Source organism: Rhinopithecus roxellana, chromosome 4 (genome assembly GCF_007565055.1).
Source record: "Rhinopithecus roxellana isolate Shanxi Qingling chromosome 4, ASM756505v1, whole genome shotgun sequence".
Taxonomy (NCBI): domain Eukaryota; kingdom Metazoa; phylum Chordata; class Mammalia; order Primates; family Cercopithecidae; genus Rhinopithecus; species Rhinopithecus roxellana.
In genome coordinates this window covers 73244559-73255968 of record NC_044552.1, presented here as the reverse complement: position 1 = coordinate 73255968, position 11410 = coordinate 73244559, and the positions used below count along the sequence as shown (strand labels likewise).

The 11410-nt window shown below is 39.1% G+C and overlaps 1 protein-coding gene across 1 annotated transcript in view; it reads left to right on the top strand.

Moving 5' to 3' along the window:
- FIG4 (FIG4 phosphoinositide 5-phosphatase) overlaps positions 1-11410 on the top strand; it is a 134522-nt gene that overhangs the window by 70501 nt on the left and 52611 nt on the right. The window contains exons 15-16 of the mRNA XM_010366034.2: positions 830-996; positions 10259-10397. Of these exons, the coding sequence (XP_010364336.2) occupies positions 830-996; positions 10259-10397 (306 nt within the window). The remainder of the gene's footprint in view (positions 1-829; positions 997-10258; positions 10398-11410) is intronic.

Below are 11410 nucleotides of genomic sequence, written 5' to 3'. Positions count from 1 at the left end.
AACAGATACCACTGCACTGGAAATATTAACAGACACTTGAAGAAACACAGGTTTCAAAAGTACATATCTAAGAAAGCATATGGTATGTTAGTCTGCTGTGATCTGAATGCTTGTGTCTTCCCTAAGTTCATATGTTGAAATCCTCACCCCCAAAGGCATGGTATTAGGAGGTGGGACCTTTGGAAAATGAGTAGAGCTGAGAGGAACCCTCATGACTGGGACTAGTGTCCTTATTGTAAAAATGACTGAAGAGAGCTAGCTAGCCTCTTCCATCATGTGAGGACACAGTGAGAAGACCATCTGTGATCTAGGAAATGGGCCCTCACCAGACACTACATCTACCAGCTCCTTGATCTTGTACTTCCCAGCCTCTAGAAATGTGAGAAATGTTTGTTGTTTATAAGCCACCCAGTTTATGGTGTCTTGTTGCAGCAGCTTGAATGGACTGACACTGTGACAGGAGCATATTCTTTTTTCAGAGGCAATTCAGAGAGCACAGTACATTCTGTCATGGGAGGTGAATTGCTCTGGCAGGCTGCAGAAAGTTAGGAGTCTTTAAGTATGATTAGAAACAGCCTGGTCTGGCTTTGGTGGGTTATGTTTTTGGTGCCCCTGCTTCCATTTTAGTGTTTTCTATAGCTTTGGTGTTTACTGGAATATCACTTTAAAATATATTAGCATTTGCATTTGTTTTCAAGATGTTGAAGAATCTAACTTGAAAGGCTCAGAAGAATTTTTAAAGTATAAGACTTGTTTGGAGTTTGGCTAAGTGAATAACTTGTGCTTTGATTTTGGTGAAATTCTTTAATGCGAGTTTTTCTTTTTTTAGGTTATTTGAGGAACTCTATGAAGATCATGGTGATACCCTATCCCTTCAGTATGGTGGTTCTCAACTTGTTCATCGTGTGAAAACCTACAGAAAGATAGCACCATGGACCCAGCACTCAAAAGACATCATGCAAACCCTGTCTAGATATTACAGCAATGCTTTTTCAGGTAATTCTGAAGTAATAGCTATTTTAAAGACTTACTCTGAAGTGCATTTTTTATACATTTTTTAAAGCTATCTGGCTAAGTAAAATTAAAATTAAATATTTTAAAAGTTTAAATAAAACAGTCTGTCACTTAGAAAGTGCTCAGTAAATGTTTGTCCAATAAATGAATGAATAAACATTTGTATTTTAAATAGAACACTTTTGCATTTTGGCACCCATAATTAGAGTTTTTATATAATGCAACACACTTTAATTCCTTGGCTTCTGTCTCTTTCTATTTTTCTGCTTGCAGTATATAGATAAAATTTTTTGAGGGTGTTGAGTCATTTTTTTAAATAGGGTTCAAAGTCTCGACAATTGTCTAAGAGTGTAAATATCACTGAATTTTTTAAATGTCAACTAGAAACAAATTGTGATATTAGCACTAAACTATACTCATTAAATTCTACTGTTTTATGACTTGTGAATACTACATGTAACAGGGTGTTAAAATGGTGCTTTTCCTGCCTTCATTCTGATGGAATTGCCAATACAATAGCTATCACAGACCAAAGTGATTGTGAGACAAACCCCCGTGCACAGAATTTATCAAGGAAGTGCTCAGTGATTGATTTCATGAGTCTCCAGCCCTTGTATCAGATTAAGGATAGGAAAGTCCACAGAATACGGAGAAGAAGATTAATAAAGAGGTCCTTGGAAGTGGACTATTACCTGCAATAACACCCACCCTCAGTGAAAAGAGAGTGGGCTTCAACAGGACTCTGGGTGAGCTTGACATGGTATCCTGCTATTGAAGAGACCCAGCATGTGGGTCTTGTACTGTTGTACAGCAGATCTGAAGCAGAAGGATGGGCTGAGGAGAGTGTGCCACATTGGGAACTGTCTGCATTCCTCCAGTTGGGTGGGCCAAAGGATACTTGAGGGTTGACTGGTAACCGGATGTGGGCCTTATGGAGGAGGGTGCCATGGGGTTCGCCTGGGTCCTGGCCAGTAAGGCCCTTGGAAGAACAGAGAGACCCTAGCAGCAAGACCCAGGAGGTAAACACTGGATACCTAAGGAGCTAAGGAAGGAGTTATAAGAAACTGCCTGATAAAAGGGAATTGTAAGAGAATCCCAGTGCTGGCAGTTTCAGAAGCATCTGGGAAAGCATCCATAAGAGTCAGCTGTCCACATTTTCTAGGCCCAGAGAGATTGCAAAGCTCGTCTCTTATGCTCCTGTCCAACTGTATTCGTTTTCTGTGCTGTGTAACAAATGACTATAAACGTAGCAGCTTAAAACAGCACACATGCATTATCTCACAATTTCTGTGCATCAGAAATTTACGCACAACTTAACTGGGTCCCCTGCTTAGGGTCTCTCAAGGCTGCCATTGAGAAACAACCACTTCCCAGCCCACATGTTGGCAGAATTCAGTTCCTTGTGGCTGTAGGACTCATAGCAGCATGCTTGTTCACAGCTGACAATAGGATTAGCTAGCAAGACTGAGTCTTATAAATGTATTGTAATAATGGGAGTGACAACCCGTCATCTTTGTCATATTTTGCTTGGGAGCAAATCATAGGTGCCCTTGCCCACACACGCGGGGGAAATCCACATCCATTTCCTAGGGCTGCTGTATCAAAACAGTACAAACTAGTGGCTCAAAACTATAGAAATGAATTGTCTTGCAGTTCTGGAGGCTAGAAGTCTGAAATCTAAGTGTTGACAGGGCCATCTCCCTCTGAAAACCCAGAGAGGAGAATCCTCACTGGCTACTTCTGTCATGTGCTAACATGTACATATCCCTCAGGGTGTATATCACCATGAAAAAGGGCATCTGCTCTTTTGCCCTCTCCTGTCGTCATTGACCCTGTAATAGGGGTCATTGACACTTAAGGATCAAGTAATGTGTTTTTTTTTTTGAGACGGAGTCTCACCCTGTCGCCAGGCTGGAGTGCAGTGCCACAATCTCGGCTCACTGCAACCTCTGCCTCCCGGGTTCAGGTGATTCTCCTGCCTCAGCCTCCTGAGTGTAATGTGCTTTTTAATAAGACTAGCGGACAGACAGAATGACCGTGTAGCTGTCCATGTTTAAAAAAGAAAGGAGTAATATAAAAGATAAAGATAGTTATGAGAAAATAATGTGCACAAATGGAAAGGTAAGACAAAATTATGCACAACTGAAAGAGGAACTACTATGAAAGGAATGATTTTATGAATAATGTGGCTAAAACAGGCTTCTTTATTTTAAGAAGCATGGTGTCATTGGAGTGTACAACTTATTTTTAAATTACAATGGGTATTATATAATGGTGACAATATAGAACAATTTTCTTTAAACCACTCAAGACAACTTTGCAAAACTTAGTAAGTCTTCTCATGTTATGCTTCTGGGCTAGGCAGGAACATACTGATTAACTAGACTTAAAAAAAAAAAAAAAGTGCTGGGTGCAGTGGCTCACACTTGTAATCCTGCACTTTGGGAGACCAAGGCAGGAGGATTTGCTTGAACCCAGAAGTTTGAGACCAGCCCGGGCAACGTAGTGAGATCCCATCTCTACAACGAATATATAAATTAACCGGGCATGGTAGTGCACACCTGTAGTCCCAGCTATGTGGGAGGCTAAGGGCAGAGGATCCCTTGAGCCCAGGAGTTCGAGGCTGCGGTGAACTATGATCATGCCACTGTACTCTAGCCTGGGTGACAGAGTGAAACTGTCTCTCAAAAAACAAGCAAACAAAAGCAACTAGAATAGTGAAATTAGGTTGTTAGGAATTTTACCCTTGGTTTATGTGGATGGATTGATGCTATGTGGGCAACTCACCTGACCCTTTTTTCTATTTATTTTATTTATTTATCTATTTATTTATTTACTGTTCTTGAGGCTTCACATGCTAGCATGCATGTTTGTCTAGGAAGCACCTTTTAGTTTTTAATATAACTAGTTACATAGGCAGTTGGAGGATGCTTTACAGGGAAAGCATAGGTATCTCTTCAGATGTTAGGGAGAGCTTTTAATTCCCTTAAGGGCCTTGCTAAGCTCTTTCTATTTTTTTTTAAATGCACATTTTGTAAGCCTGGATTTTCTTGCTGAAGCTGGTTGAATTTAAATCCTATTATAAAAAAAAAGATAAGAAACCTACAGCAGTTAATAATAGATCTGCTGTATATATATATGTGTGTGTGTGTGTGTGTATATATAGGCCTAACATAAATAAATACACCCACATGCGTGTGCATAATTTAAATGTGGTGAATGTGTATATGCATGCATGGAGGGGAATCATGTTCTCAACAGGGATCTAAAGAGAAAAGCTCCCAAGGTGTGTTAGGCCTTTTTTGCGTTACTATAAATACCTGAGACTGAGTAATTTTGTAAAGAAGAGAGGTTTAATTGGCCCACGATTTTGCAGGCTGTATAGGAAACATGGTGCCATTATCTTCTTGGCTCCTGCGGGGGTGCCTCAGGGAACTTTTAATCCTGGCAGAAGAAGGGGGAGCAGGTGTCTCCCATGGCAAGGGGTGAGAGGAAGGAGATGCCACACACTTTTAAACAACCAGATCTCTTGAGAACTCACTCACTATCACAAGGAGTGCACCAACCCAAACACCTTCCACCAGACTCCATCTTCAACATTGTGATCACATTTCAACACCAGAGTTCAGCAGAGACAAATGTCCAAATTATGTCACAGTGTCAGGACTTCAAAGCTTACCACGCGTGGAAAACAGTGATCCCAGAAGATGGTGCTGAGATGGCTTCACCTGGCATTATGTTAGTATTCTAAAGGACGCCAGCAGTTTCTTCCCCTTTCTGCTCACTGCTGAAAGAGGGACATCAAAGGGAACATGCTGAGAACATTTTAATTTATCAAGAATAGTGAGATAGCCTTCTGAGGTCATCCTTCAAACAGCAGATTGTGAGTGAATAAGCTGTATTTGGCAATAGCAGAAATAAAACAGTTGGAAAAATGTTTTGTTTTAATAACGTTTGTTTTAATACCCTTGGTAACTCTTGTTAAAGCCCAACTCTTCACCTCTCCTGCAACCAAAGCAGTTATACATGGCAAGAGAAAAGTTTGTAACTTATTACTCTTAGTTTAAACAGACTACGGTTCTCCAAAGGACAACTGACTGTCCTGTGACATTTCCATAGTAAGTTCATTCTTCCACTCTCCAAAATGACCATTTCATAACTTGTCCTCCTCCTTAAACCTACAACACCTCAGTCTCAGCTGATGACTTTGCTTCATGCTTCAGTGAGAAAATTAAGTTATTGGAAGAGAAATTCCTCTAATTCTTACCATCAAATGCAGAGGCCGTCGTTTTCTGCACCTGTAGTTTCTACCCTATATTGTATTACAGTGCTTGTAGTGGCCCTGCTCCATCTTAAGCCAAGCCTTGCCTTTTTGTTTGACTCCCATGCCTTCTTGTGTTCCCTAACTATATGCTCATTGCTGTACATCATCAGTTTCTCCCTCTGTAGTGCATAATTGCCATTAACATAAAAGCATACTTTAGCATTTTCCATCCACCCTTTCCAGCTATTCCTAATCCCACATCCCCCTCCAGCCACAGTCCTATTTTTCTGCTTTCATGAGCAAAACCTCTTCAAAGGGCTCATGAGCAAAACCTCTTGAAAGGTTTTTCTCCACCCTTTTCTCTCCACATGCTTCACTTGGCAACTGCCCTGCCATGACACTGAAACTGTGCTTGTCCAGGTTACCAACAATCCCCACATTGCCAAATCTAATGTTTACTCTTCTGACTCCATCTTACTCAACCTTTCAACAACTTTCATCACAGTTGACCACTTCCTCTTTCTTGAACTTCACTCTGTGAGATCTCTCAGTGGGATATTGAGATCTCCCCCAATAGGAGAGAGTCTCAGTCTTTTATTGACTTCCCTTGCCCTGTTGCTAAACCCTTCTCTTTTTCCAGTTTTGTCCTAGGGATATCACATTCAGCTTTTGACCACCATGCATTTGACACTCAAATTTTTATCTCTAACTTTAACTTCTCATGAACTCCAGACTCATTTATCTAAATGTCTACCTAGCATCTCCTCTGGGATATTGAATTAATTTTTTTGTTTTCTGGTTTTTTGTTTTTTGTTTTTTTTTTTTTTGAGACGGAATTTTGCTCTTGTTGCCCAGGATGGAGTGCAATGGCGTGATCTCGGCTCACCACAACCTCCGCTTCGCAGGTTCAAGAGACTCCCCTGCCTCAGCCTTCCGAGTAGGTGGGATTACAAGCATGTGCCACCACGCTCGGCTAATTTTGTATTTTTAGTAGAGACAGGGTTTCTCCATGTCGGTCAGGCTGGTCTTGAACTCTTGACCTCAGTTGATCTGCCCGCCTCGGCCTCCCAAAGTGTTGGGATTATAGGAGTGAGCCATCATGCCCGGCCATTGAATTAGTTTTTATCATTGCCATCACAAATTACTACAAACTCAGTGATTTAAAACAATACCCATTATCTTAGAGTTTCTGAGGACCAGAAACCTACGGACACAGCATTACTGAGCTGTATTCTCTGCTTAGGGTCTCACAAGTCTCAAGTAAAAATGATGTCACATGACATTAAAATGAAGTCAAAATGTCAGCTGACCTGGGCTCTTTTCTGGAGGCTTCCTGGCTCATTCTCATTGTTGGCAGAATTCCATGCAGCTATTGGACCGATGTCCCATGTCCTTGCTGGCAGTTGGCTGAGGGTCACTCTCAGTTCCTAGAGGCTATTGCGTTTCTTGGCTTGTGGCCTGCTCTATTTTAAAGCGTACCACAGTGCACCAAATACATCTTGTGCTTCAAATCTCTTCCTTCCCCTCCTGCCTTCCTCTTCAGCCTCTAAAGGATTAATGTGATTACAGTGGACTCATCCAGATGAGTTAGAATTTTTCTATCTTGCAGTTGATGATGAGTAACCTTAATTACATCTGCAGAGTCCTTTTTGCCATGTAGTAGAAAATATTCATGGTATGATACTAGGGAGCAAAGGTCTTAGGGACCAGATTTCTGAGACAGAAACTCCTTTTTTTTTTCTTTTTTTTTTTTAGACGGGGTCTCGCTCTGTCCCCGAGGCTGGAGTGCAGTGGTGCGATCTTGGCTCACTGCAAGCTCCGCCTCCCGAGATCATGCCATTCTCCTGCCTCAGCCTCCTGAGTAGCTGGGACCACACCCATCTAATATTTATTTATTTATTTATTTATTTATTTATATTTTTTTGTAGAGACAGGGTCTCCCTATGTTGCCCAGGCTGGTTCCTACCTCCTGGGCTCAAGTGAGCCTCCCTCTTTCCAGCCTTCCAAGTAGCTGGGACTATAGGCGTGTGCCACCATGCCCAGCTCACATTTTTTAGTTATTTTTGTAGAGACGGAGTCGCCCTGTGTTCCCCAGACTGGTCTCAATCTTGTGATCTCAAGTGATCTGCCTGCCTCAGCCTCCCAAAGTGCTGGGATTACAGGCATGAGCCTCCATGCCTGGCCATTTTTTTTCAAACACTAAAGTAATATATGTTAATTATACAAAGTACAGAATGGCTCACAAATAAATCATATGATCCCCACCTTCCAGAGATAGCCACTTGTATATTTTGGAGAACATGATCCTTCTGGTTTTACTATACCTGTAATTTATAAACTGCTTTTGCTCCTTTAGATAATGTAGCGAATCTTTATAACCTTATTCTTCTATAACATGATTTTTAGTAGCCTTATGGTAGTCTATCTTTGAGAAGCATCATAATTTAGGTATTTGCTTTGTACCTTTAGAGTCGTTCTAAACAAACATGTTTGAACATACACCTTTTTCGTATTTTGATCTTATGAAAAGTTCAGAAGCAAATTTATTAGGTCAGAGGGTAAAAATAATTTTTAGGGCTTGAAATATCTATTTATATATTATATAGATACATATTTGCCAAATTGCCTTTCAGAAAGGATGTAACAGTTAATGTTCCCCTTGGCAGAGTATGGGAGTGCCTATTTTGAAATGTATTTGGCAACTTAACAGGCAGAAAATGATATGTTGTTCTAATTTGCATTATTTGATAACTAGCGAAGTTGGGTTTTTATATATCCATTGGCTGTTTCTGTTTCTTTTGAAATGTGTGTACCTGTTTTTCTATTTGGGGTTAATTTGTGTCTCTCCTACATTTAGTTGGTATTTATTTCAATGTCTGATGTGAGGTAGGGATCTGACATCATTTGTCCCTTCCCCCTCCACCCCAATACTATTGTACTGTTTATTGAATAATACTTCCTTTCATTGCTGATTTCAGAGGCCACCATATCATAAACTTAATATTAGAATAAGAGCTATTTCAGTTCAAAAGTGACTTTCTCTAATTAAAAAGAATTGTTTTTTTAAACCTGATCTATTTAAATATAGTGAGTAGTAAAATTGGCTAATGTTTAACCTGTTTGAATCGTATTTGAATGGCACATATTCTTTTTTCCCTTAAAGCACAATTAAACATAAAAGTGGCTAATCATTTTGCCCTCTTGTTATCCACAACCACAGAGAGCCTACCAGTTTTAAACCCTTGTTCATATCCAGAGTACCACCATCTTCCTGGAGGTAATTGTTTTATTTGCAATCAGAAGTAGCCAGGAGAAGATCCTCGGGCTCGTTAGGGCTCGCCTTATATCTCAAGCTTAGTAAGTGACGATAAACATCATACATGTATTTTAAGTTGCAGCAGCAGTACCTCTAAGAAGTCTTCTTTATGATCCTTTGAAAGAATATTCTTTTTTTGGCTATGTTTCTCACATCTTACATTTTACCATACTTGCTGAAAATTAAAGGTAACTGCTGTTAAAGGATGAAAGAAACTCCTAGAAAACGTGGCTGAAAAGTGGAAAGCTTCTCTAGATTATATTAAGATATTTTGAGGTACTACATGGAATGAACTATTAAGTGCTATTAAGGCTATTTAAGAAGCATAAAGAATGTAATTGCCATAAGAGCAACATGTTTACTTTTGTGTTATGTAAAGAGGGTACAAATTGGGGCAGTAATGTATGCATTATTTAATGCTTGATGTTTTCTCTCAACAAGTACAAAGAAAGTCCCCAAATGTGCTCAGCATATAAACATGTCCCTTTTTATATATTACTTTTAGCCCAAAAGGTAAATGCTATTTTAATGGAATGCTTCCTGTCTAATATGTGAAATACATGTTTGATGTACCGTATTTCGTATTTCAGTCTTTTAGTTTTGCCGTAATGATCAAATAACCCAATGAGAACAATGTCGCTAATTTCAGGTGTATCTTGTTCACTATAACTGTTGGAAGAAAATTGATTTTATAATAATATTACCTTGCTCCAAATGCAGTCATTTCTACTGCGCTATCTTTTTAGTTCTATGCTCATTTTTGGAAAGAGGTTATTATTTATATTGTGGATGTCTGCCACAAACTTGAATATACAGGACTTTGAGACAAGAATGGGAAGAAGGAAATAAGGAGAAAGAATGAAGGACACTAGGGAGGAGAATGTAGAGTGGGAAGGGTGGTTCATGAGACCACTTCAGTGCATATTATCATTTTTACCAAAAGATAATTAGGAAAAGGAAGAGGAAGTAAAACATACACATAGTCCGTTTTGTTAGTTCATAGTATAGTTTAAAAGATAATTTTGGAATGCTTGAATAGTTACAATGAGGCTGTTATCATGTGCCTTCTCTGCCTTCATTTTCAACCACAAAAGAGAGTGGGCCAGGCTCACAGCTGACAGGGACAAAATATGTTGTAAACATTGTCTCTGTTAAAGAAAGGGAGAGTATATTTTCAAGGATTAAAAGTGGAGACAATGCAACTGACTTGTTCAAGGTTGTACAACAGGATATGGATAGAAATTGGGTCATTTTATTTGTCTCTGAAGTCTCTGCTTGCCTTTGCAATAAAGTGAAGATACATTTACTTCAGGTAGAATAACAAATGGTGAGGATATATTTTCATTTTAAAAATAAAACTGCTATCTAAGGTATTTACTCTCTGAGTTCTTAAAGATGTTTAAGTGTCTCCAAATTCAACAAGCAGTTTATGTTTGCTATCATCTGTGTATTTTATAAGAGGTATGGAACAAAGAGGAAACATTTTGAAGCAAGATTTTAATTCTGCGCCAAATCTTGATAATTTATGTGTGTGTGTATGAAGTACTTGTATTTGTATGTATTTGAAATAAATACTACTTTTGTACCACTATCCTCCTAAGAAAATATTCTCGAGTTATATACATCAGTAATTGATTTTCTGAAATATATATTTTGCTTTTTAGATGCTGATAGACAAGATTCCATTAATCTCTTCCTGGGAGTTTTCCATCCCACTGAAGGGAAACCTCATCTCTGGGAACTCCCAACAGATTTTTATTTGCATCACAAAAATACCATGAGACTTTTGCCAACAAGAAGAAGGTATTTTTCTTCCTAGTCTGTAATATAAACTCCCATTTGGTGTTATTTGGAATATGAGATACTTTTCATCTTGAGAAATCATAGGCTAAAGTGTCAGTTTTATTCTATTTTAAAAATTTTTTAAATTTTTTTGTGGGCATGAAGTAGGTGTATATATTTATGGGGTACATGAGATGTTTTGATACAGGCATGCAATGGGAAGGAAGCACATCATGGAGAATGGGGTATCCATCCTCCTATGCATAAAGCAGTCAGTTTGGCCACATGCTTGCCATGAGTTCAGCACTATTGATGTCCTGAAGTAGGTTGGGGAAAATGTGGTGAGCAATTGTTGTTTTGCATTTTCTCTAAGATATGAGGTTTCAGACCTTCATTGTTGAACAGAAGTTGTAGCTCCACTAAAGCAAACCAACAGTATCATCTTTGAGTGTTTCCTACAAACTTGAAACTCTCAAGGACTCTAAGATGCAGAGTCAGTCTTAAATTTTTCAAGTGTGACAGCTAAGCAGCTTGTACCTTGTAATTCCAATATTCTCTCCTCCAGGAAACAACCAGTCTCAGTGACACTGGGAAGACAGGAAGCTAGAGCAGTGCTACTAGCTAGTATCAGATAACCACTTTCATGTCCCCACCACTCACATGCTTGAGTCACTTGCCAGTACAGGTTATTTTGAGTACAGTTAAATTGGTAATAATATTCTCAGAAGAAACAGTTTACCTGAAGCCCTGAAGCAGTTTAGTGTGACACTCTGTGGTGTGAGCCTCAGGATCAGGTAGAGTTGAGTTGGAATCTCTGCAGTTCTGTGACCTGGGTCAAGTAATTTAAACTCTCTAAGCCTTATTTTCCTTATCTGAAAATGTAAATGCCTGGACACACCTCACGGAGTCATTGCAAGGATTTAATGAGGAGGCTCTTTAGTGTTTTTTAACTGAGGAGTCATGTACTATAATAATATAATCAATTTTGCCACATAAATAAAATATTTTACATACCATACATGAGGTTAGAGCCT